The sequence below is a fragment of the Eschrichtius robustus genome, chromosome 12 (genome assembly GCF_028021215.1).
Source record: "Eschrichtius robustus isolate mEscRob2 chromosome 12, mEscRob2.pri, whole genome shotgun sequence".
Taxonomy (NCBI): Eukaryota; Metazoa; Chordata; class Mammalia; order Artiodactyla; family Eschrichtiidae; genus Eschrichtius; species Eschrichtius robustus.
In genome coordinates this window covers 3,436,070-3,463,104 of record NC_090835.1, presented here as the reverse complement: position 1 = coordinate 3,463,104, position 27,035 = coordinate 3,436,070, and the positions used below count along the sequence as shown (strand labels likewise).

At 55.3% G+C, this 27,035-nt stretch overlaps 1 protein-coding gene across 4 annotated transcripts in view; it reads right to left on the bottom strand.

The window, feature by feature from the left end:
- The window catches only part of SLC6A6 (solute carrier family 6 member 6), an 84,763-nt gene that overhangs the window by 24,276 nt on the left and 33,452 nt on the right, over window positions 1–27,035 (bottom strand). For all 4 annotated transcript variants that reach the window (XM_068557425.1, XM_068557424.1, XM_068557426.1 and 1 more), the window contains 4 exons: window positions 16,567–16,809; window positions 14,504–14,638; window positions 13,195–13,429; window positions 3,606–3,738 (listed from right to left, as the gene is read on the bottom strand). In XM_068557425.1, the coding sequence (XP_068413526.1) occupies window positions 3,606–3,738; window positions 13,195–13,429; window positions 14,504–14,638; window positions 16,567–16,795 (732 nt within the window). In that variant the 5' untranslated portion in view covers window positions 16,796–16,809. The remainder of the gene's footprint in view (window positions 1–3,605; window positions 3,739–13,194; window positions 13,430–14,503; window positions 14,639–16,566; window positions 16,810–27,035) is intronic.

Here is a 27,035-nt window from a genome sequence, read left to right as displayed (position 1 = left end):
CCACTCTTGCTGGCAAAGCTCCGTAGCTCCTCTGAGCCCTCGACCCAAAAGCCCTGTGGCCCAACTGCCCTGGAAACCTACAAGGACAACGCTTCCTCATTCCCTAGGGACGGTCGGGAGAGGGTGGCTGGCCAGGCAGGAGGGAGATGGGCTTGTTTCCTGCTGCCCTGAGCTTCCTTTGAGGAGAAGGCCTGGGCAGCATGGGTCACTCATCCCAGAGACCTGGGGCCGAGGGTCTGGGACCAGCGCCTGGGCAGGTCGTGAGGGTCCTCACAGCACTCCTGTTGGGGGGTGGGTACCGCTACTCTTTTCACACAAGGGGAAACCGAGACTCAGAGGGGGAAAAGGACTGGCACCCAGTCATGTCGGCTATGGGGGCAGAGCTGAAATCCCAAACCAGGTCTGGCTCTGCCGGCCGCCCCTGCCTGTTTCTAAGCACTGGACAGAAGAGCTGCCTTGGAGGCTGGTGATGGAGAGGCCAGCGCCTGTGCTCACGTCCGGGACCAAACGGCCATTTGGGTCCACAGAGCTGCACTTCCTGTGTGAGGATCTGGGCCTCTGTGTCACCTCCCTGGACCTTACGTGCTGGGACTTGCATCGGACACGACCGTCAGGCCAGCACAGGGCTGAGGGCGGAGAGCGGGCGACGGGTACGGAGGCTAGGAGCTGGGCTGCCCGAGTTCAAATCCCACCTCGGCCACGACAACCTGTGTGGCCTTGGGCAAGTTCATTAACCTCTCTGCACCTCTGTTTCCGCATCTGTAAAACGGTAGTAAGAGCCACACATACCTCAGGCATCAGGAGATTAAATGAACTAATAACTAATAATCAGCACTGAGAACAGCGCCTGGCACACACGTGCCACAGAGCATTTGCCGCCATTATCCCTATTTCCTGAATGAATGAAGCGGCAGCAAATTCGGGGCCAAGTGTCAGACCCTCAGAAGGCTGAACAGTACAAAAAAGGGAACTGAGACCCAGAGAGGCAAAGTGATTGAACTCAGGCCCTGAGCCTCCCAGGACCCGGCGCTCCCTCCTTCCACCCCCTGCCGCACCAGGGTCAGCCACTGGAGCGAGGCCATGGCCAGGATGAAGCCGTCCTGCTGCCCGTGGGCCCAGCCCCCATGGCGGCTGCGAGCCTGGTCTGCAGCCAGGGCTGGAAGTCCCGGCCGGCGGTGGGCGGGCAGGCAGGCGGAGGGGCTTGAGGAAGTCCACTGAGCCTCACTGTGTTTGTCTTGGCTTCTCCGGGCTGGCCCAGGCCCTGCTATTGTTCTGGGAACCACACCCACCCCTGGGGGCCTGCAGCCTCGTCTCTGGGGGTGGGCGGGGGGACCTCTAGCAAGTCACGTCCTTCAGCCCGCCGCCGATGCAGCCCTACACCCTCTCCTGCTCGCTCTGACTCTACTCTCCTGCCCCAGCAAGTGTCTCAAGCGCTGCTCACTGATCCTAGTGGACATCAGCTCCTCCATCAGACCGGGGGCTCCCCGAGGGTCTGGTCATTCACACCTCCGGGCCTCTGCACGGCTCACCCTCACTTCCTTCAGATCCTTGCCTCCAAGTGCCCTTCTCGGAGAGCCCTGCCTGGCTAACCCCCCTTGAAACTGCACCCAACACTCCTGTTTTCCTCCATAGCTCTTGTGGCCAACTGACGACTCCTGTATGGTTTACACCTTCCCCTTGTTGCAGCCAACAAGTCTGTCAGTTCCTGGACAGCAGGGATTTCTGTCTGTTCTGTGCACCCTGGGGCCCATGCCCACGGCAGCGCCCGGCAGACGGCAGAGGCTCAAAGCACGCGTGCGTAAGTGTGTCTGCAGCACTGCTCGGGACCAGGGTCCACAGAGCTTCCTGAGGGGCTCGCCTCCACATGGGAAGCAGGGACAGAGGGAAGCAGGGACTGGCGCTTACTGCACAGTCTGTGCCGAGCACTGTGCCGGGTGCTGACACAGCTTGCTTTAACCCTCACCCATCTCTGGATGAGGAAACTGAGGCTCGGAGGGAGGGGCGACCTTGGACAAGTCATTAACGTCTCCCAGCTCAGTTCCCTCACTGTTTAAAGAGAGGTGGTAAGGAAACAGCTCGCACACAAGACGGTGGAGGACATGGGACAAGACAGGAGGACGCGCGTGTCCCAAGGAGAGGCGGGAATACGCCACGTTCCCTCCTCCTGCCTGTCAGGGTGGGTGACGTCAGCGGGGCGTGTGCCCGTGCAGATTTCTGAAGCCTGGCCTGCTTCCTTTCCAGATTGGGTTTTAGGGTTGCAGGTGGCTCTATTCCGAGAAACAGGCGGAGGGCGTGGGCGCGCAGGCCTCCGTGCCCATTCTGCCTCCACCACCGGGGACCCACCTCTTGCCCGGCGTGTCCCTGAGTACTGTTGGGGTCTCTTCAGATCCATGACTTTGCCTAAGGGCCTCTTTGTCTGGGGTGAATGGGTACAGCAAAGGCCCCTTCTCCAAATGACTTCACCCACTGCCCATCGATGTCCCTCAAATGCCACCTTAACTTACTCTTTTGACCTTTGAAGGCTTTTTGATCTTAAAGAGATTTTCCCCCTGTCGAGATGCAAATGACGGGGGTTGGGGCATGATAGACGGGGGCACGTAGGGCAGATCAGCCAACACCTTTGCTGTGGCTTAGTTAGTGCCCTGGGTTCACCCCTGTGATCCCAACAGAACCCTCTGCACGGATTTTTGTCATCAGAAAAACTATGATATCATATCAGCCAGTGTCTTGGTTATCAGGTAATTGCTGTGCTCTGGTAACAGGTAACATTTTTGTTACAGCCTAACATTTTCATATTGACAATATACCAGCTACACCTAAAACCTGAATTATAAGGTAATATTTTAATTATCAGCTACCACCTTTGCTAATAGCTAACATCTTGGTCATCATGTAACATATTAAACAGCAGCAGATACTTTAGTTACAACTAACACTTTGGTTATGAGCGAACGACTTAATCATCAGTGAAAGCTTTCCTTAATAACTAACATCTTAGTTACCAGCTGAAATGCAAATCGTAAGATAATTCAGTTAATCTGATTTAGCAGCAAAAATCCCAGTTGGTGCTTCTCAAACCTCAGCGTGCATTTGGATTATCTGGGGAAAGTGTTCAAATGCAGCTTCTGATTCTGTTGGTCTGGGGTCAGCCCACAGGTCTGCGTTTCTAACGAGCCCCCAGGGGATGTTGAGGCTACAAGGGTGCATGTGGTCGGAGAGCAGCTGGTAATTAACAATGCAATTACCAGCTAACTTATCAGTAGCATCTCCAAGGTTTGTTATCTGCTAACATTCACACTGCTGCCCACTGCCTGATGGGGAACCAGTGGTGTGTGGGTGCTTATGCAGGCTCAGGAGAGCTGACAGCTCAATTTCAGGAATTTTTTGAGCTGGTCGTTGAACCATCAATAACTTGGAATTGGAGCTGGTGGGAATATTTACATCATGAGGTGGCCACATGCCACAAACCAGGGCTCTGTATTTGCTGGGAGGACTGGTTTCGAGCAGGACGGCCTGGGGGCGCGGGACGGCCTGGGGGCGCGGGAGCCGGTCTCTGCAGAGGGCCAGTCTCCATGAGGCAGGGGAGGGACAGGAGCACAACTTACTTTGCCCGTGGACTTGACGCCCTTCCAGATGCAGAAGAAACAGACCAGCCAGACGAGGAGAAGGCAGAGAGCAAGGTCCCACTTCAGAGCGCCCAGTTCGTCAATTCCAGAAGACAAGCTCAGCACATTACGCCTTCAAGCAAACAGAGCCACAAGTCAGACGGGGCCCGGTCAGGGGCCGAGAGAGCTGATGCCTGGATTCCAACAGGTTGGGGCTCAAATCCTGGCTCCAAACTGTGGAATCCCATTGGTCTTGGGAAATAGTTAACACCTGTGTCACAGAGTCGTGGTGGAGGCCAACAAGGGGATAGCTTTGGACTCCTGAGTCAGGCGAACCTGGGTTCTACCCAGCCAGGCCTCGGGCAAGTTAAGTTAAACCCCTAAGCCTCAGTTTCCTCATCTGTGAATTGAGTGCTGATTCCTGTGTGATTGATTCTCGGCAGACCCTTCCTCAGTGCCCACTGTGGGCCAAACACTGCGTTCCAACTGGGCTCCACCACGCAACCACTGACTTGGGGCTAGTTACCCAACTGCGCGACCTCAGTCTCCTCATCTCTAAAATGGGAACAACTACCCTCCCCCAACATTCTCTGTCCTGTCCCTCTTTTATTGTACTCGCCCCTGTTTCTTACCTGGATCTCTCACTAAAAGGTAAGCCTCAAGGGGGCAGAGTGTTTGTTCTGTCTGTGGCTGTAGGACACTCACACACCTTTTTACAGGGTTAGGAGAAAGCCCACTCGAAGTATTAGCTACTGGCCTGGGATGCAGCCAGCAGTCGGTAAACCTCAGCGGTTGTTACTGTCGTGGCGCAGAGACCCCAGAGCAGCTCCAGACACCTAAGCAGTGCCGTTTCCTCCCCTGCTCCCTGCCAGGGTTGTGAAGGGCTCAGGAGGAGGTGAGTGGACGGTTTGAAGGATAATCAGCACAAGGCAGCCACCAACCCCGACCAGCATCACATGGCAGAGCCTGGCTCTTTGGAGTCCAAGAAATTTGCTGAACGAGGCAGACGCACGCAACACCTACTCAGACACCCCCCCGAGGGGCAGGAGCCTTCTGAAGGTGGGTTGGGATGACGCAGGATGCTGGCAGCCAAGAGACCACGAGACCTAATGCCCAGAAAGTGTCCCCATGGTCCCAGAGCTCCGACTGCTGTGGCAGTGACCAAGGGCAGCCACGCCGAGCACAGGGACATCGGTCCACAGGGGTCACTGCCACCGAAGTCACAGGAGTCACAGGAGATGGGGTCTCGTGCTCCCTGGGGAGAAGCTGGGTTCCCTCTAATGAGTCAGCTCCCCGTTCGAGGGCCACAGTCTCAGGCAGGAGAGGCAGGAGGGGCGTGCGACCTTGCCCTCAGTTTCCTCTTTTGTAAAACACGAATACTAGCTCCTGCCCCCCAGACCATCCCCAGCTCTCAGTTAGTCTGTGGGATGATCCCCACGGTCAGGGCTCAGAAGGCCCACTGGCCCAGGACACTTTCTCATTGCTTTTTCCTTTTTTCCCAAAGAAGCTTCAACACGAGGACCTTGAGTAAATCCAATATTCCCACCTCAACTGGCATTCAAGTGAGACCTTTCTTCTGGTCACACCGACATCAAGGGGCTCCATCAACGAGCTTTTCTAATTTATCTCATCTGGTCCAAGGACTAGAAGTCACTTGCCCCATTTTACAGATGGGGAAAACTGAGGTTTGGAGAACCAATCATCCACGGACACACAGCCACCAGGTGGCACAGCTGCCACCCTACACCCGGGCTGTCTTGATCCCCAACGCCAGTGCTCTCTGGACTCCACTACCTTGCCCCTCTGGTTAATAGAGAAAACAGAGCCTAAACTTTAAAAAGAACCTCTCCAGGCCTTGCTTCAACAGGGGCCACTGCAGCCTCAGGGCAGGGGGCCTCCTCACAAGGCAGGCTGTGGGCCAACCACGTCCCGGCTGGGGCCGTGCCAAGCACGTGGGTTTGGCGGCTACGGTAGCTTTAGAACAAAAAGCCCTTCCCTGTGCAGCCTCCAGAGCTCGGCGCCTTCAATGAAAGCCCAGGGCCTGCTGGGCAGCAGCCAAGGCCTCCTTGTGAATGGGCTGCGTCGGGTAGGCACCTCTCCACCGCCAGGCACACCATCCCCGTGCCTCCAGGGAGGCCTCCCATGATGCTCCGGACGACCAGCGTCCTTCTGTCTCCCAGGCCGTCCTCTCACACTGGACGTTGCCCTCAGGTGAGAGTCTGGCTTGCCTACCAGACTCTAGACACACCACGGCAGGCATACAGCAGGCGCTCAGCCAATGCCGAGGGGGTGCCCAGTCACAAGACGGCCTTTCCTTTTCTCCTTTAGGGCAAGTTGGCCAAGAGCTTGAAACCCCAGAGCCCCAATTCTGACCACACCCAGCCCGCGCTCAGGTCACTGGTGCCCTTCTGCATTCTCCCACCACTGTGCTGGGCAAACCTGTGGTGTCCACTATGGACAGGAGGCTGCCACGTGGCCTTGCTCTGGGCAGCTGACCAGCCACGGAGGCCACAAGAGGGAAACTGAGTCACGCGCTTGCTTCTCCACTGCTGGTGGCACTCCCCTTTGCGGTGCCCTCCTGTGACAGTTTAAGGCACGTTTTCTGTGACCCAGCGGTTCTATCCTAAGACTCTCCTACAGTTACATCTGCAGGTGTGGCCAACGACAGGGTCCACCCCCAGCTATTCATCTCCACTCTGTCGGCAGGAGCAAATGATTGGAAACCATCCAGATGGCCATGGGTCGGGGCCCAGCAGGCACGGAGGAGGCTCCTGGTGGAATGTCGCGCAGCCCTTAAGACCTCGGGACTCTCCCTGTGTGCTGATAAGGGGCGACGTCCCAGGGGCGAGATAAGTGAACAGAGAACAGTGCTGAGGCTGCCTCACTGTGCGGAAGGCGGGCACACGTGCTCAGGTTCGCAGACTCTGGCAGGACACACGAGACAGTGGTGCAGTCGCTGCCCCGGGGGATGCAGGGGTGGGGGGTGGCGTGGGGACTCACTTGGCATTGAATATGTTTTTTAAACTATTTGAATGTTTTCAACGTGCTCATATCACCTTTACAAAAATTACTTTAAATTCTTAAAAATGCTTGCATGGGGCCATGCAGACATTCTAGGAATGGAGCGAACTTGTCTTATCAAACAGCGGTTGTCATAACAGAGCCCGATGTAGGCTCGGGGCCAAAGTAACCGACATCCTTTCCAAAGTCATCTCAGGGATAGCCGAGGAGGCCGGAGACTGTGTGAGTCCGTCTGAACCCTTTCTTGAAGGGACCCAGTTTGAAGGACCCTTCCCTGTCGGGCCCGCACAGTCTCGGCCACAAGGCACAAACCAGGATCTGTTGACCCTTCTCCCTCTGGTGCATGGGAGTGCTCAGTACACTGTAGAGTACTGTGCCCCAGAGGGACTGCCATGGTGCACGGCCCCTCACCAGTGCCTCCTAACCTCGCCTGGAGGCTGCACAAGCTACCCCAAATCTGGCCACATCGCCCCAACATTGCCACCACCCCTGTCCAGGCCCCATTGCTCCCCAGGGCTGTTTCAGCAGCCTCCTCACTGGTCTTCCTGCCTCCACTCTCACCCCCAGTCGGATTTATCAAGACAGAACCTGGCAATACCCGAGTCAGGTGACACCCCACTTCTGCTCCACAACCCCCATGTCTCCCACCTACCTGCCCCATTCCTTTTTGCCTCCCTGAATAAGGTGACCAAATACTCTATCATTCAGACCCAGACATCTTAAAGAGCGAGGGTGGTGCCTATTAATAAGAGGCTGGGACCATAGGCATAAATGGGACCTGTCCGGGACAAGCTCCGTGTGTAGCGGCCCCATTTCAAACCTCATCCTCGTGGCCCCTTCCCCTCCTCCTTTAGCCACACTGGCTTCTGGAATGTTCCCTGAACAGGTCCAGCACGCTCCTGCCTCAGGACCTTTGAACTGGCTCTTCCCTTGGCCACTCATTACATGACATGCCACCCCACCACCTTCAGGTCTCTGTTCAAATGCCACTTCACCAGGGCAGCCTTTCCTGGCCACCCAACGTAAAAAGCATCCCTGGTCACTCTCCTTCCCCTGCCCTGGCTTTATTTTACATCACTTATCATCGCTTGTATATTACAATTTTACTTGTATCATCTGTTTAATGTCTGTCTGCCCTACTAGAATGTCATCTCCATGGAGGCAGGACCTGTGTCTGTCTTGACCACTGCTGGATTCAGAACAGTGCCCGGCACATAGTGAATGCTCAACAGACATTAGTTGAGTAAATTAATTATACCCATTTGCTTGATGGGGAAACTGAGGCTCAGAGAGGTTCAGGAATTCACCTGAAATTACCCAGATAAAAAAAAAATCAACCCTAGGCCTGGTTTCTTTTTCTGATCCCACCCTGGGGAGCAGCCACCCATGCGCTGGGTACCATGCTACCCTTCGAGAGGGGCCCCAGCTTCCCAGGCTTCCCTGCATCTCTCATACAGAGAGAAGGAGACCTAGAGGTGAGCTGCATTCTTGTCCAAGAATAGTAATGATTCATTCCAGGGTGGGATCCAAAAAAGAATCGCCTGGACGTCTGTTTTGAGTCGGCCGCCCCGCTGCCGTCCAGCCGGCACTCAGAGATGTAAATACGTCCTCCGAGTGGGCCAAATCGTTTCCTTTTGACTGCCGGCCAGCCATTTATTGGCGATGGCTCTTCCCTAGAGACTGGCGGAGGCAACAATTATAAAAGAGCCCATCCGCCCCAAGCATGGGGCCGCACAGGGCTCTCTCCGCCGTCTCTCCCTTCCGATATCTGCAGGGGAAGATTGGCTGAGCAGGGCTTGTTTGCAAATATGACTCATTTCTTTGATTCTAATAAAGTCTAATGATATGTGCTGAGCTCCCAGGGGGCTCTGGAGGAACCGGGGAGGAAGGCATGGCTCCAGGATGATGGAGGGCATTTAGCCAGATCTGGCCCCGCCCGTCTTCCAGGGCTGGGGGCGAAGCAGGACCCTCGGGACTGAGGTGACCTCAGAGCAGCGGCGAGCAGGATGAGGCTGACTGGGGGCAGAAGCTCTGCTTCCCCATCACAGAGCGATTCAGAGTTAAATTATAAAGCCAGCGTGAAATGACTGTCTCAGGGGCCTGGGCGGCTTTCAAGGGAGGGGCATCTCACCAGCTCCCGCTGAGGATGGTGCTTTAGCGTTGCAGACGGGGTAGGCGTGGGGATCCAGGCCAAGAGAAGACCCCATGCGTAACCTGACAGTGGGGTCACACACACACGGCACAATGTTACCTGTGACCGTGGACTTGTCCTGGACTTACGGCTGGTGGGGACGTAGACCCTGGAGGTGGCGTCCAGTACTGGAGATCAGCGCTGAGCTCTCTGCTATGTCTAGCTGCCTATGTAACCTTGGGTAAGTCACTTAACCATTCTGGTCCTCAGCGTTCCACCTAATAAGCCACGCCCAGAGGCTCCATCCTCAGCATATCGCTTGTTTTAGCACTTTAACACTCAGCCAGGCTGTGAGGTGTTAGGAACACGCTACCTCTGAGCTCTGGAGAGGTGGTGACTGCACTGAGGCCATGCAGCTGGGACGCCGGGCCAGAGTCAGTGTCCCTGCTCTAGGAGACGGGAGCATGGCCCATGGCTCTCCACTAGCTCCTCTTGTAAAACCAGAGGGGGCAGAGGGGCTGGCAGGGATGATCAACCAGGTCCTTTCCTGTCCAGAGCCAGGAGGAAGGCTTAGCTCCGTGGTGTCTTGTTATCTGGAACCCCAGGTGGCTCCCGAGCACTGTCAGGCCTCTTTTGCAGAAAGAAGGGCCAGCTCAGGGACCCACGTGTCTGGTGCAGATGAGAGAGGTGAAGGAAGTGATGGCCGGGGCTGGGCTTTGGCTCGAGGGGCCCGGAGACCAGCCTTGAGAGGATGCTTACTGCTCGGCAGCCCAGTGGGTACCAGCCAGCGACACCTCGGTCACTTCCCAGCAATTCTCTCTCAGTGGAAATCCCAGAGTTAGTCACTGCCGGGCTGGTGGCTATTTTCAGGGGAAATCATATAAGCTAAGTTTCACCTTAAAGGGAACCCACATACTGATGGCTGAGCCCTCTGAGGCCCTGTATACAGTAGGCGCTTAATATATGTCCCAGCCTCTCTCTCACCAGTGTGTTCCTTGAGCAAGTCTAGAAAACACAAATTCAATCGCATGACTCCCCTTCCCTTCTCCTTAGCTTCCGTGGCTCCCCCTCTTACAGAACAAAGCCCAAATTTATCTGCCTAACATCCAAGGCCTCCAGCCTTCTTCCTGGCCCCATGTGTCCTATCCTCCGGCCAAACCAATGACTCGTTGCTACTCATGTGCTTTACGAACGCTGAGCCTCAGCATGGCTGTTCCTTCTGTCCAGGATGTCTTTTCCTCTCTCTTTTCCAGCCTAGTGAACTCCTACTCATCCCTCAAAGCCCAGCTCACATGGCCCCTCCATTTGCAGATGGGGAAATGAGGCCAGAGGGGTAGTGACTTGTTGCTCCAAGCTACACAGCCAGGTGGATGCAAACATGGAATGAATAAGAATCAGCACTCAGTGAGCACTTACTCAGTGTTGAAACACTCTCACTTAATCCTCCCTGGCTGGGCAAGATTATGATCATGGAAAAAGCCATGAGAGGGTTCTAAGCTGAGAAACGACGTGTTTGGACTCACAGCTGACTGCAGAGATGCAAAGGTAAGGTGGAGAGAGCAATTAAGAGGCCAGGCTGGGTCTGGGAGAGGGATGAGGGGGTCCTGTGGGGGAAGGGCGGCAGTGCAAGTGGGGAGGGTGGCCAGGCTCTGGATATACTTTAAACGGAGAGCCAAGAGGACCGCGAATTGGATGTGGGGTTTGAGGCAGAAAGGAGTTTGGGATGATTCTTAGATATGTTCCCTACTTAAAGGGCCTCTGCAAAGATGGGAAGAAATGACAGGGGCAAGTCCCTGGGACGATGCTCACGGGAGTCAGTTATTCCACACGAGTTCTCTTTCCTTCCCCCTCTTTCATGCCCAAGAGAAGGGAAGGCCCTTGAAGGCAGGTGGCCTCAGCCTCTCCGCTCTCACAGGTGGCAGGCAGGTCCTCTCCTCTCCTCTGTGGACCCCAGTCCTCCCTAGGGTTCTAAAAAGAGGGAAGGTTATGCGTGAATGTTCAGGTGGGCTCACAGAGCCCTGCCGGGGCCCAGGGGAGGGTGTGAAGGCTAGAGCGGGAGGGGAGCCCAGGTGGGCGGCCGACATTCTCCGGACTGAGCAAGTCTATGTGGACCATGCGAGGCTTGGGAAGGTGCCTGCAGCACCAGGATGTTTCCAAAGATTAATCCTGTCAATGTCTTCTGGCCCAGGAAAGGGAGCTCGGGCACTCAGAATGGGGGTTCTTGAAGGCAGGAGGCCTAGAACCCCCCAGGAGGGCCCAGGCTGGGGGACAGGCAGGAGAGGAGGCACGGGTAAGGACCTCACGGCTCACATGAGCTCCTTCCCAAGAGCCCTCGGGCCTGAGATAGAGGGCACAGCCCCTTTGTAAGAGCGGGACCATACGGGCACCTGAGAATGGGCCATTCTTAGTCCCTCTGAAGTTGAGTTTCAAATGTCCCCAGGGGGCAGTTTTATCCACAATGAGGACACTAAATTAATAGTAATGGCCCACATTTATCAAGCAGGCTCTCAGGGCTGGCCATACACGATCTTGTTCCATTAGGGCGGCTCTACAACCCTAGGAGGGCAGGGTTAAGATCTCCCCAAGTATAGCTGAGGACCCTGAGGCCCAGAGAGGAAAAGGCACCTGCCTGAGTTAGAAGTGGCAGAACAAGGGTTTCAACCCAGGTAGCCAAACCATGCCTGAGGCAACGAGGTCCCGGCGGGCACCTGAGTTAGCTGGGTGAATGCCAGGGCCCTGGGTGGTCAGGCTGTGCCAGGCACGGCAGAGAACGGACAGGGCTGTGGTCTCGGGCCCCATTCAAGCGAGGAGAATGAAGTGCCTGCATTTCTTTGTCTGTAAACTCAGCTGTCCAGAGGGTGGGGAGCAAGGGTGGGGGGTGAATGTGTCTGTAACGGTTTTTGTCTGCAAGTGGGAAATATGTCCATGGAAAAGAGCCCCAGTTCCAGGAGCCCGGGTACTTGCGAGCACATACTGAAGGTCCGCGTGTCAGGAGACGGACGTGGACCACCTGGGTGAGGCCGACTGACCCTTTCTGGCCTAAGATTCCCCAGCCCTGGTCCTAACGCTTGGCTGGGACCAGCCAGCAGTTAACTCCCTCTTCTGTGGGCCTGATCCTGGGCCAGGTTCTAAGAGGTGGAGAGATACCTTGAAGCAGCAAATCCACACACAAAAGAGAGGGAGTCTCATCTTGTGATCGTGAGGGGCCACCCCCTTCCTTAACACCGTCCCCTGCCCCTGGCTCTCAACCCCACGCAAGGACTCATCTGTTATTTCCAGGATCGAAGGGACTACTGAGCACCCAATTTAATAGCTCATGGAGAGCAGGAAAAGCAATGCACTAATACATTTTTGATGCATCTCCAAGCACTGTGTTAGAAGGACTTCCCGGTATGTCAGCTAAGAGCTACCCAAACTTCAGGCCTCCATGTTCTGCCCTTCTGATGTTTGGCCTATGTGTATACTTCTGCAGTTATTGACTGTATTGTGGAAAACTGCAAAAATGCCCATAATTCTCCATTCCTCTCATCAAGAGACAGAGCCTATTTCCCCACCTCTTGAGTCTGAGTTAGTCTTGTGGTTCTTTTTGGCCAATGGGACATTAACAAAAATGCTGCAAACAGAGGCTTGAAAAGTGCTCCTGCACTGGGGCTTCCCCATCTGTTGTTTTTGGAATGCTGAGCCACCTAGGAACCAGCCCAGGCTAGCCTGCAGGGTAATGAGACCATAGGGACCAGTTGCCTGTGGCACCCCAGCCAATAGCCAGCCAATTTCCAGAAGAGCTACCCTGATGCCCTACAGCTGACCTACTAGTGAGGGAGCCCAGCAAAGACCAGAAGAACTGCCCAGCCAAGCTCAGCCCAAACTGCCAAACAGCAGAACCATGAGCCAAATAAAATAAATGGCTGTTTGAATTTGGGGATGGGTGTTACCCGGCAAACGCTAACTGATACATATTTTTCACTCTAGCTACTCACCTCTTGACTTGAGTAACTACTTCAGCTTCATATATGCATTTTTCTCTGTGCAATAACAGGTTTGATGTGCTAACTATTATTTTTTCTAAAATACATTAAGAAAACTATATCATTTTCAGACAACATAAGAACATATACCTGCCTTTGGGAAACAATCCTCACAGAGATCCCATGGGTGTAGGAACGATTCACTCCCCTCACTTGACAGTTAAAGAAACTGAGGCTCAGAAAGGGGCAGTGACTTGCTGGAGGTCAAACAGCCAGTAAAATGGCAGAACTGAGGTTCGATTCCAGGCCTGTCTGAGACCAAAGGCATGGATTTATCTCCAGATCTGTACCCCTCCTTCCACCCACCCCGCCCCAAGAGAGTGGCTCCCCTATCCCTGGGGAGAAGACGAGGGAGCGGGCTGCCCACTGCCTCCTCCCCTGCCCCCTCCGTCCTCCGCGAGGCCAGCCTTACTCCCAGAACTCGGTGACGGGGGAGGTGAAGTTGGCGGTGCTGAGGGAGATCCACAGGCTCTTGTTCCTGCGCAAGGTGTCTTCCAAGCACTGGGGCGTGTTCCAGCTGTGGTTGCAGTTCGCCCAGGGCAGCTCCGACTGGAAGGACTGGAACAGGTAGTACGTGGCCCAGGCCAGGATGATGATGTAGTATATGTTCAGGAGGGACACAATCACAATGGAGGCATAGCCGATGCCTGCAAGTGCGGGTAAGCGAGACGAGCATCAGAGGGAGGCCAGACCCACCACGGCCACACCCGCCACCAGAAAACCCGGGAATCTGCAGGCCTGGGGCCAGAAGGGGCCCTTCAACAGTGCCCAGCAAATATGTGTAGGATGAATGGATGACTGGATGGATGGATAGGTGAAGGAACGGGTGCTTAGATAAATCAGATAGTTGGATGAATCGAAGGATGTATGAAAGAGGGATAGATTGATGGATGGGTGGACGGATGGATGGTTAGATGGACTCATAGATGAACGGATGGATGTTGGAATGATGGATATTCACTCTGTTGGATGGATGTACGGATGGTGGTTGAAGGGAAGGTTAGGCAGATGAACGGACGGATGAACGAGTGGATGGGTAGAGGGAGGATGGTTGGATGGATAGACGGATTGCCTAACTATTGACTAGTTTAATGAAAGAAAGGTTTAATGGATAGATGGATGGGTAGATTTACATGGATGACTGAGTGAAGAGACCCACACATTCTCCCGCCCCTGCCAATTATAATCATGACAGTATTATCTTATGAGGGCATACTAGGAACTAGGCACAGGACTAAATGTTACAATAATAATAAAGCTACCACTGGTTTGGGGCTTACTATGTGCACAAAGCACTTTTACATGGCTATGTCGTTTTGTCTTCATAGCAATCCTTGAAGTAAGCATATTATTTCCATGTTACAGATGTGGAAACTGAGGCACAAAGAGATTAAGTGACTTTCCCAAAGTCACAAGAATTAGCAAAACGAGGAATTGGGACTTGAAGCCAGACAGAACGGTTCCTGAAAGGCTTCTCTTCTGCACTCTACTGCTTAGCAGCTACCGGCTCCCTTATCCTTTAACAACCCAGAGAGGCGGGAACAGCTACGTGGAATGAGTAGCAGCGTCACGTGTACAATGTGCTGGCCGTGACCTGCATCAGGCACGGTGCCAAGCGGCCTGCATGAGGCTCCACTGTACCTGGCAAACAGTAGGTGCTCAATAAAAATTTGCTGAACCAATGAACACCAGGCCCCAGGTGACCTTTGTCCCACACTCACCGGCAAACAAGGGGCAGATCTTCTCCCAGCAGGTGATGCCCCCTTCAGAGGTGTACTGGCCTATGATTACCTCCAGGAAAAACACAGGCAGGCCGCCCCCAAACAGGAAAATGAAATATGGTATGAGAAATGCACCTGCAGAGAGAGAAGAGCGGGGTGAGGCTCAGGCAGCGGCTGTCATGGGGCCGAGGCTGTAGGTCTCCTTCCCAAGCCCTCCCGGCCAATGGAATCAGAGGGCATGGGTGAGGGACATGAGGGTAAAGGCCAAACTCCTGGACCTGGCTGAAACTTCTCCAGGCCCTGCCCACCTGTCCAGCCGGCATCACCCTTCCCGGGTGCCCTCTTGCCTTCTGCAAATCTACCAGGTGCTTGAAGTCCCTGAGCCTTTGTTTAAGCTGCGTGCCTGCCCACCTGCCTGCCTACCCCACGTCCGTCCACCCGAAGAAGGAATGCTCAGCCCTTAACACCCGTCTCAAACGGGCCTCCTCGTTAAAGCCTTCAGCTAGCCTTCCCTGGCCCGCCCGGGGCAGGAAGCTGAGAAGAACTAGTTAGGAAGGGTGATGGGAAGCGAGAGGTGGGCCTCTCCAGCCGGAGGTGGGAGCCAGGGGACGAGGGAGGGGCGAAGAATCGGGCAAGGGTTCCTACCTGGTGTCCACTAATGGCTTCAGCGGGTCCATAAACCCTTTGAAACTGTGGGCAACTTGAGTCTACGTGTATGTACTTTGTTCTGGGGAGCGTCTAGGGTACTCATCAGAGTCCCAGAGGCACCTGAGACCTACAAAAGGTTAAGAAACCAGGCTCGAAGGCAGAATTTCCCGAAAGGTGGTTCTCCTGACGGGAGCAACACGCGCATGCCCGGCTCTGCCGGCGTGCCAGCCCTCGGTCATGGGCTGCCACGGGGAGCTGGGAGTGAGTTCTCACTGCGTCAGCCAGAAAGTCTCCATCGTGTCTGACCAACTTGAACTTCTCCAACAGGAGAGGATTCTAGCTCAGAGCCTTCAACAGGTAAAAAAACAAAACCCAAAAAACTCAGACCAACCAACTAACCAACTGACCAAACAGAGAATGTACACTTAAAAAACACCTTCACCTAAGTGAAGGGGTCTAAAGGGACAAACTTCCAGTTATAAGATAAATCGGTCCTGGGCGTGTCATGTATAGCATCGAGACGCCAGTAACAACATACTGGACTGTGCATTTGAAAGTTGCTAAGGGACTTCCCTGGCGGTCCAGTGGTTGAGACTCTGTACTCCCAACGCAGGGGGCACGGGTCTGATCCCTGGTCAGGGAACTAAGATCCCGCATGCCGCACGGCGCGGCCAGAAAAAAACCAAAAAAAAAAAAATGGAAGCTGCTAAGAGAGCAAAATCTTAACAGTTCTCATCACAAGAAAAAAAGAATCTGTAACGATGTGAGGTGACGGATGTTAACTAGACTTACTGTGGTGATCATTTCTCAATATAGACATAAATCATATTGTATCCCTTAAATTAAAACAAGGTTTCATGTCAATTCTATCTCAATAAAACTGGAAAAAAGTAAAAATTAAAAATTTAAAAAATCTTCACTGTTTTTTTTTTTCCTGGATACCACCTTTCCATTATGGCAAATGATACTGGCTTTTTACATTTAAGGTGGGAAACCAAGCTTGCTTTTCAACTACATTTGGTTTAAGTTAGAAAAGCAAAGGTTAAAAAAGTTATAAAGTAAGGAGGAGTGGGGAAGTGCAGAGCTGTGAGGGAATTTACAAAGGGGGCGTGTGAATATGTGAGGCTCGGGGGACTCCGGCCTGGCCTCATGGCACTCTTCAGAGTAAACTGGTAAACTGGAGGATCAGAGAGGGTAAGGGATCTGCTCAAGGTAACACAGTAAGACCCTGAAAGAACACCACCTGATTCCCAGTCATGCTCATCTCCTGCTTCTGAGGAGTGGGCTGGGGGCTAAAGCAGGCTGACCCGGGGGAAGTCAAGGTGGGAGCCTGGAAAGCCAGGCGTGGGGAGGCCACCCACGCTCTGGCCCGACCCTTCTCCTCCAATGCCACTCTCTGCCCAACCCAGGCTCACCTCCACCATTTTTGTAGCAGAGGTACGGGAACCGCCAGACGTTGCCCAAGCCGACGAAGCCGCCAGCCACGGAGAGCACAAAGTCAATCTTGCTGGCCCACTTCTCCCTCTGCGGAGGCTTCCCCTCAGCCTCATCCTCAGGCCGCGTGCCTGGGCTCTTCCCTGGGGATGGCTTCAGGATATCCTTGTGGAAGTCTTTGAGACACTGCAGCTTCTCCTTGGTGGCCATGTCCTTCTCGCTTTCTGTGGGGGACAGAACAGAGCGCAACGTGCGTCAGTAAGGGACACCCTGTGTGTCTTAACACAACCCGGCTGGCCGGCTCTGGCCTGCCGCCGCCTCGTCTGTCCACTCCTCTGACCCCCTAGGTGATCGGGGACCTAGTGATCCAGGGACTGACAGGTGCCATTCCCAACAGAAGCAGCGGGGCCCACGCCCGGCGTCCCTGAATGTCACACCCCACCCTCCACGGTGCAGGGAGATAAGCATGAAGCCACCCAGCCCTGGCAGCATCTCTGCAGAATACCGCACCCTCCAGGCAAGTCTAGGGCAGCTTCCGAATAACAGCCTGCCTGCATTTTCTAGAAACGATCTCCAAATTTCAGATTTGCACAGAAAGCGATGCCTCCCGTTTCACTCACACCTCAGCACAGGGCCTGGCCCACAGGAGGTGCTCGTTCCTCACTGTTTAAAGAATGGATAAACACAAACAAGTGAGGAATGGGGTTTCAGGCTGGAATGGAAACGATATTTGAAAACAGGGTTTCCATCACATACAGAAAATGGATGCTTATAAAATATATTTGCAACTTATTAACCAGTCACATCTCTGCGGCATAAGAAATAAGGGATTTGCACTGGTCAGGATTAGGGAAGAATGCCGGTTAATCCCCACGTGTCCAGCCCCCTCTCTGCATGCTCTGGCCTGCTCTGACCCCTGTATCATCCAGGGCCCTGGCCCTCTGACTACGCTGTGGGTTTCGCAAGGGGAGGCCCCAGGGGATATCAAATCTCTAAGCCCCCAGGAGCCGTTCACAGTCACCCTCAGCCCACCCCTGCTGGGACCCCATTCTAGAGGAAGCCGGCCACCGGCCAGTGCAGCGCCCCTGCTCTCTGTACTTCCTCAGGTCCCCGAGCCCTCGCTGTCCCTGGCAGAGGACCATGAAGACAGATGAGCCTTAGTTTCCCCACGTGCAGAATGAAAAGGATGATGGCAGAGGTGACCGACTCATAGCCAAGCAGCTCTGAACACAACCTGCTTGTTTTCGTGATCCAAATCGGTGGCCAACACTGAAATATCAGATTCCAGAGAAAAGTCAAGATTCCTAGGTTTTCTTACGAAATCGGAAGGGGGGCCACGTTGGGTTCATGCTCCCCACAATGACCATCAGCTGGACCAGAGGCGGCCATCACCCCGGCACACCGGGGCCAGGGCACCACCCGGCTCACGGGACCTGTCCAGGGGCGTCTGAGTCCGCCTGTCACAGTGGCACTAGCTGAAAATGCCTTCCTTGCTTCCTTGTTAATGGTCTCCTCCACAACTAGAACAGAGGCTCCGTGGCACCGGGACCTGCCTTGTCCACTGCTGGGTGCCCCGAGCTGGCGCACAGTAGGTCGTCAGGCAAGGACTGTTGGGTAGATGGTTCCCAGAGTGTGTCTACAAGCAGCTGGGGCCAAGTACCAACCCCAGCTCTGCCGCTTCCCAACCCCATGACACTGGCAGGTCCTCGGCGTGTGGTCCAGAGGCATCGGGGGCAGGGCCAGGTGAGGGCTGCCGAGGACGGGGGGGTGGGGGTGGGGGGGTGTTGGCGAGGGGACGCGCTGGCCTGGCCCCAGCAGTGGGCCCTCCAGGGCCGTGCTCTGAGGAGCAGAGGCACGCAGCACAACAGAACCCCCGTTCCCCCACGCCTCCTTCCTCTCCTGGCTGGGGGTGGGGGACCCCGATTGTTTCGCTATCTGGCGGTGAGCAGACCAAGAAAAGGCTTCCTGGAGCCGCCGGGCGGCTCACTGGGCCTTCCTCTGTCTCCCGGCGACGGCATCCGCAGGCCTTTCTTTGCCCGCTCCCTCGGGGCGACGCGGGGTTCTGCCGAGCGCACGGCTGCTGTAAAAATAGCCCGGGCGGCCAGCATTGTTCCAGCGCTGATCCGTGCAGCCCCCGATGGTTATCTGAGCGGCCCATTGTGGGCCGGCTGGATGGGAGCATAATTGGAGGATGTGGGACTCCACTCCCTCCTAGTGGGGATGTTTTCCAGGGAATGACCCCTGAGCCTCCTCACCAAGAAGGGCCGGTGCCGCCCTTTCGGGCCCTCCTTGGATCTCGGGGCCGGAAGGCACTTCACCAGGTCAGCCAGACGGAGGAGGGGGGAGGTGGCCGGCTTCTGCTCACATAGGCTGGGGGCACTGGCGAAAGCTACCCTGAGCCCTGGCTCTGCCCTCTGGGCCCCAGGCCCACTTGCCACTCTGGCCCTCAGAGAACTCTCTAGAAACATGAGGCAGGGAGCAGCCACAAGCTCCCTGAGACCCTCGGCTCCAGGCTCTGGTTCCATATAAGATGAGACCTCCAGCCCCCTTTTCCGCACTCAGGACCCCATCTTCCCGACGCCTGTACCTGAACCAGGATCGGGGGTGAGGCCTGTCATGTCCTGGTGTTGTAGTGGTCTCCTCACTGCTCATTGCCAAGGTGTACCTGGAGATGTGTTCCTGCATCACTGACACCTGTCCCACCTGTGGCTGCTGCCATCACAGGCTCGCCTGGCCATTGAGAACACATAGCCCAGTGATGTCCCTGGCCTCGCTCAAGACGCACGCCTGGATGAGGTCTGACCCACGTGCAGACACCCCAACTCCCTCTCAGGGGGGCTCCTTCCAAGCTCCTCTGGGGTGTCCGAGGAAGCCCCAGCAGCAAGATCTGCGGATTCTGCCTCCTGTACATTCCTGGCATCCACCCACTTCTCCATCACCATGGCAACTGCCTGGCTCCAGGCTCGACAGCCCTCCATGGGCATCCCCTGCAGCCTCCTCCTGGGTCTCCCTGCTGCTACTCTGCCCACCCCACCCCTACAATCTGTTCTCAAAACAGCAGCTGAAGGCAACTTACAAAGCAGACTCAGATCATAATGCCCTCCCACCGCAACCCTCCGTCCCTCCCGGAAGAAAACACAAGCTCCTCACCACAGCTACTGGGTCTCAGCACAGGCCCCTTTTCCTTGGGACACTGGTCCCACGTAACTGCTTTAGTTCAGCCCACCCCTCAGGCTCGGGCTCCCTGCATGGCGGCTCCAGGCCCTCTGGTGGCAGCCTGGCCCCTGCAGGAATCAAAGGGGGAGCCCCGGCCTAGGAGCTGAGAGCCACTTCCTGGCTGAGTGACCTCAAGCAAGTTACTCCACCCTCTGGCCCCCCGTGTTCTCGTGTGTAAAGAGGGATAACTGTGGCCACCTCATAGGGATGTTATGAGGACTGAACGAGGGGGTGCCCATGGCAAGTGCTCCTGAGCTAGTATCTGCCAGTACTACTCTGCTGTTACTGCTCTAATTATTACGGGGTCCACGCTGACCATGCGGTACGGAAGGCCTCAGTCCTACTCAGGGGGAGATCAGCAAGACCCAGAGAGGCCAAGTGACACTGCTGAGGTCACGAAGCTGGGAGTGACAGCGACCATGGGGTTCTGGAACCCCCAGCTCCGCCTCCACTGTCCCGTGGCCAGTCCAGCCCGTCCAACTCTGCAGACCCCCGAGAGACTCACTAACTCTCTCTCGCCCGTCACTCACCAACATCGCACCCCCTGGTGCAGCCAGCACTTGGGAACGAGCTCCCTCCGAGGTGTCCCAGACACCCGCTGCCTTGCAGGCCGCCGCTGAGCGCTGTTTTCCTTGGCGCCAGGCCCAGGGCTATTTTGTAGCGACCGTGATGCATTATTCCCCATTTTAAGAGCTTCCTATTTGCTTATTACAGCTCCAAGTGATTAGAATGGGCTCCAATACAGAGGCTCCACGACGAAGGCTCCCTTCTTGCCCAGTTGAAACTCCTACTCTGTTCCTGGGGTGGAGGTCACGGCCAGGGCCTGGTTCTGGTGCCTGAAGACCAACGTGCAGATCACCTGGTCGGCTTGTGACATGTACTCAGACAGAGTCAACCTAGTGCCAGCGATGCCGTGGGTTGACAAGATGTTCCTTTGCTTCCTCCCAATGTAAAACTACCAAATTTTTGAGTACTTTAATTCTGTGCTGAGCTGTCTGTACACAGTTTTCTATGCACTCTTCAAGCACCCTCAACACTGCACAAGGGATTTTTAGGACCGTTTTACGGAAGGGGGAGTTGAGGCTGAAGCAGGGAAGAGGGTGGCCTGGCTGAGGACACACAGGTGGGAAGGAGACTAGAGGCAGAATTCCCAGCTGGTCTGCCCAACGCTGAAAGCACTGGAGCGAAGGTTAGAGAGCAGCCTCTGCAGGGTTTGCAGATGGGGACACTGAGGCCAGAGGGAAAGGACTGCAGAGGTACAGAGCCAGCAGCAGGGCAGGGCTGGGGACCCCAGGTGCCCACGCACCAGCCAGCTGGGTCTTGAAATTGAGATTCTACTGAGGCTCCTCCCCCACACCTGCCACCTCAGCCCAAGGCTTTGGAGGAACCAAGCCCAGTAGCTGGGGGGCTCTCTGCCTTGCCCTCCCCTGCAGAACTTGAACTTTCTCAAGTAAGCGGTTTCCCATGTGGCTCTCTCCTGTCGAGAACAATGACTCAAGTCCCCTGTTGTCACTCAGGAGTCCCTACAAAGTTTTTAAATAAGAGGGCAGGTACTTCTTCTGTTTCCTTTTTGGAATACTGTCCCCACCCCAAAAGGGCGTAGCCCACAGCTGGGCTATACGATCAATCTCCGGGCCTGACATCTGGGGTTTGGCAAGCGACTCCCAGAATCCCCGAACTGGGGCAGGAGGACAGCTGGACGACAGATCCATTCATTTCACAGGTAGGGAGCCTGCAGCCTGCACGGCCCCCAGCCCGCTGGGCCTGCTATGGAAACAAGCAAGCGGCTGGACCCCTTGTCTGCCCTTTCCAGAGCAGGGGTCCCTCCTCCTCTCTCCTTTCCTTGTCCCCCATCTCCACTCCAGAGCCAGTGTTCTGGGCTCACAGAGGCCACAACTAAGCTGAGTGACCTGGTCCAAGTGACAACCCACTCTGTGCCTCAGTTTCCTCACTGGTTAAAAAAATGGGGGTAAAAGTAAAACTCCCCTTATAGGGATCAAATAGGATGATGCCTGTAAAATATTGAGCACAGTGCCTGGTACATACAAGTGATTAATAAATATTAGCTATTATTGAAGAAAACATCTGATCACATTGGGATTTTACTACACTATGTGGCAGGCATCGTATCCTGAGCGTTTAAAAAAAAGAAAAGGAAAGCAAGCTGCATTTATTGGGCACTGGCTGCATGCACACTTATTTAGCACTGTGCTAAGCGCTTTGCAAGCATTTTCTGAATTAACCCTGTCCATGGGTGGCCATTACCATCTGCCTTTTGCTGACAAGGCACAGAGTGGTGAAGTTACTTGCCCAGGGTCACATAGCAAGCAAAAGGCCGCTGAAGCTTCGAACGGCTCCCAGGTCTATCTTGGCCTCTCAATTCCATGTTCTCAGCCACTCGGCTGTTTTGGATCACTTGCTCTAGATATGTCACAAAGTGAAATCAGGTCTGGCGCCTTTATGCCAGCTTCAAGCTACTGGGCTGTGCTGACAAATTAGGGAAGTAGGTGAAGGCAAACAGGGAAGTGAGGGGCCACATGACAGAGACAGACAGGGCAGGGCCTGGGGACCCGTGCAGCAGTCAGTGCCCAGGGCCACAGGGGTGGGCTGAGCAGGCCGACGGAACGCACTGACTGGGGCATGACAGATGGAGCCATGGACCTGAGGCTTCCTCTAGCGAACAGGAAGAGTTTCTCCCAAACTTCTCTGATAGCCCTGGAGGGGCTCCTTCGAGCACTGTCCCCACAGACTGCAGGTGAGGGACAGGCTCAGTAAGGAGGAGGGCCAGGACCAATTAGTAATGTCTACCCCAGGCACGCTGCTTAGATACAATCCTGGCCCTAGAGAGCATTTAACAGTTAAGCACCAAAGGAAAAAAAAAAACGTGCGTTAAGAGCACTATTTCACTATCTAGGGCAGCTGATTTTGAAAAGAAAGCAGGAATTAATTTTTAAAAAGGGTTTTTTATTCTTTTTCATGAAAAGGTACACCTTTAAAAGATTTGATCATTTGATTGAATCATTTGATCATTGGATTGACCTTCAATCAGAAGGTCTGTATCCTTCTGTCTTGGTTATCTATTCCTAACTCAGGCTAACTCAAGCATGACAAGCTCAAAGGCCTCCAGGGACCTGGCAGGCAAAGAATGGACGCCAGTGGGGAAGGGCCTGCAGAATATGCCACGGGCAGCTCTCCTCAGCTCCAGCTACTGTGGTTGCCTTTGGGATCGAGGCCACTGAGGCCAGGTCCTCCAATTTCTGGAGAGGTATTGAAATCTGAGATGTATGTGCACATACAACTTCCAATTTCTACAACATCGTGTGGGCCAAATACCCAGTTTGTCCTCTTTGGTCAGACCATTGTCTCAGGTCACCCAAGGCAGTCACAGCAAAGGGCAGGACAGGCTCGGCTGGAGATGCTGACCAGCCCAGCCTCCAAGGTCCGATGGCTCGCCCCAGTGAGGTCATCCAGGAAGCCCGGCGTTGTTTTGCCAGGAACAAAGTCGAAACAATGAGCGACAATTCTGTGGTCCTAGTGAAAGTGAGTTCTGTTTGGGGAATTGTTTTCAGCACGGCAGCTCTGGGGACAGGGTTTGTTATCTCCTGGGCTCAGCGTCCGTGGGCAAGGCCCTCCCCTCCCCCCACGAAGGCTTATGTCTACCCCCATTCTGCTGAGAGCACCCTGCCTGGCTCAGGCTTGGCCTTCAACCTACAAGAGCGCTGACTTCGCCCCAAGCCTCACGGAGCCTTCCTTTTCACAGATCAGGAAGCTGAGGCTCGAAGAAGGGGAGGGTCTGGCCCAGGTCACACAGCCACCAGGCGAGGCCAAGATTTACACTTAGATCCTGACTCCATGCAGTTGGTGCCACCCCAGGGTAAGGTGGCCTCTGTACAGGGACCTAACAGAGCAGGTCGTACTTCTTGATCTATGGTTCGCGGAGGAAAAAGTGGGTGAAGGTGAGCAGGTTTTGCAAAGAACTGGCCTCTAGGACAACGCCGGGGCGGGGGGCAGGATGTGGGCCCAATGTACAGCCTTCTCCTCTCCCCGGCACCAAACCTGCAGGCGGGCGGGGGGAGGAAGGCGCGAGCAGGCTGCTCTGTGGCCGCGTGGCCCGGGGATGGGCGGGCAGCAGGTGCAGGAAGGCCGGCACTGCCCTCGAGGGGAACGCGAGCTGGGCACACAACACACCCAAAACAGAGGTGCCCCAGGCCCTGGCCCAGTAGGCCACCGAGTCAGGGGACAGGGCAGTAGGTGAAGAGGCAGAAAGCTGGGTCTGCTTCCGGTTCCAGTTCTGCAGGCCAAGCACTTCCCCTGTGCCTCTTGGATATTTGGGGATAAGACGGAGAGAGGGCAGCTCCGGCGAGCAGTGAGTACCGAATAAATATTTACTGAGAGCATCCTCTACTAGGTGCCAGGCCCTGCTGTAGGGACTGGGGACTCGGAGGTGAGCCCTGGAGCTGACATTCCAGAAGGGGAGACAGACACTAAGTACATACATGAATAAATATTTACGACTGGGACCGGTGAGCAGAAGACAACCAAGCAAGATGAGGGCACAGGGAGTCAGAGGACCCTCTGAGGTGACGTTTCATAGCGGCAGACGCTCACTAAAGACTGGTCCTGGGGGCTTCCCTGGTGGCGCAGTGGTTGAGAATCTGCCTGCCAATGCAGGGGACAGGGGTTCGAGCCCTGGTCTGGGAAGATCCCACGTGCCGCGGAGCAGCTGGGCCCGTGAGCCACAACTACTGAGCCTGCGCGTCTGGAGCCTGTGCTCCGCAACAAGAGAGGCCGCGATAGTGAGAGGCCCACGCACCGTGATGAAGAGTGGCCCCCGCTTGCCACAACTCGAGAAAGCCCTCGCACACAAACGAAGACCCAACACAGCCATAAATAAATAAATAAATACTTAAAAAAAAAAAAAAAAAAAAAAGACTGGTTCTGGGCAGGCCCTGTGCTAAGCCCTTGCAGGTACCAATTCATCTATTCCTCTCACCAGCCTGGATGAAGGAATGAGGCCCAAAGAGGTGAAGTCGCTTGCCCAAAGTCACACAGCAATGGGCTTCAGGGTCTGTGCTTTCAACCACCTTGAAGCTGGGATCTGCATGGCAAACATCTGGGGGAACGGTATTCTCAGAGCAGGGACAGCGTGTGTGAAGAAGGCCACACTGGGCACGGCAAAGGAACAGAGGGAAGGCCAGTGTGGGACAGAGCAAGGGGGACAGGGCATGGGGCGACCCGGAGAGGAAGCCAGGCCTGGAGGCCAGGTCAGAACCTGGATTTATCTAGCGGGTGGTGAGGGCCCCTGGAGAGCTTTGTGCTGCCCCAAGGAGTGCTCAACTCAGGCTATCCCTGACCACCTGGCTCCCTCCCACCCTGAAGGGATTCGAGGGCCCATGTTGGGCTTTCCTCTGTAAGCTGTTGCCAGTAGGGACTTTCTAGTGGGGCCTGCAGAGCCCAAGTCCTGAACCCCGACACCTCAGAGCCGCCGGCCTCCTCATTGTGAGCCGAGCACCTGTGGGACAGGCTGAAGTGACCGTCATCTTTTGCAAAGAGGGACCAGCCAAGGATGGGCGGCCAGAACGGCTGTCCCTTGGCCAAGGACCATAACATGGGTGACCGAGAGAAGAAAATGTCCTTGTGAGTCTAGACCCCTGGCCCTTCCGTGGATAAAACCCATGGGTTTTGGAAAGAACAGGGTCAGTCTTTGACGCTATACGATCTGGGACACGTCACTTCCCTCGGACTGGTTCCATGAAAAACCCCACCTGCCCTACCTGGACAGAGCACCTACCGCCTTCCTGCCCTCAGGGTACTAATATCTGGGGGTGGGGGGCTCATTTCGTCACAATATCACAAAAATGGTTCTCAGTTCAGGAGGAGGACAGGAGTCACGCGTCTGGTTGGAGTGAGGCTTCAAGGAGCAGGTCCCGTGACACCCCCTGGGCTGGGCCCGCGGCCAGGCTGGACCTGGTCCCCGGGGGAAGGCGGAGGTCCAGGAACAGTCAGGCTGCACGAATCTGTTTGAGGGGGCTTGGACCCCAAATGCCACTGAGATTGCCAGCACGCGCCGTAACCACCAATCAGGTGAAAGAGAGGAAGCAGGGAGCCGGGAGGGCGCCGTGGCTGCGGGGGACTCAGGGGGCCTGTTTTCACGTACAGGGTGGTGAGTCAGCAGGCAACGGCCTCCTGCCACTGACTCACCAGCCGCAAGCCTGTCACTCTTCTCCCCGCCTGCTTCCCCACCGCCCCGGCCCCAGCCGGGCTCTGCCGGAAGTGTGGGTAGAGTAGGTCAACCATGATCCTGAGACAGGCTCTGCAGAACCCAGGATTATTTCTGGAGGCCACAAAAAAAAGAGACATGAGAAAAAAGAAAGGCTCGGTTTCTGTTTCCTCAAACTTCCCCTTTCAAGCTGTACGAACCCGAATGCTCCTCACTCCTCTAGCTGACTGTGAAAAGCAAACAGAGGGCAGCCCCTCCCTCCCTCTACAGAAACTGGAGAGAGACAGGCCCTCGGGGCAAGGCCAGCTAAGGGCAGGCGTGTGGCCCAGCGCTCGCTCAGAGCCGGCCATCCCCAACTCTGTCACCAGGGCTCTGCTGGAAGTTACAGCTCCAGGGAAACCAGCCAGGGCAGCCTTTGCAGTAGGGCCTTGAGCAAGTCACTGCTCTCAGCCTCGGTGTCACCTTCCGTAAGATGGGCATCACATCCTGTCTACATTGTGACAACTCCTAGCTCATTAGTGTTTGTAAACAAGCTCCCTGTTCTCACCGTTCCTCTTTTAATCATGTTTCTTCTCAAAGAGGAAGGACTTTCTTTTTCCTGCCCAGCTCCACGCTTACCTCTCCCTCACTTAGAAATTTAGCTCAAGGAGAGTTTGGTGCCTGTGGAGTGAAACAGCCTGGGATTCAGCAAGGAAGAGGGGGTGATCCACTGGCACGGGCTGCCGCTGCGCCCACCGCAGAGCAAAGGGGCTTGTTGCCTGGGCCTTTACTCCATTTGTCTGGAAGTCAAGTTTCAAGCATCCTCCACCATCCAGAGCCCACCCAAGATGCCCAGGGGCCTCTGAACCACACAGCCCGTGCTTTCCCATGCCTCCCTCCACACCTCGGCTCCTGCTGTTCCCTTAGCCCAGCACGCTGCTCCCCGAGTAACTCACAGGCAATCCCCCAGGATGGTGGCCCCGAGGACCCCCCAGTGCCTTCCCTGGGCTCCGCAGGCCACACCACCTCCACCTC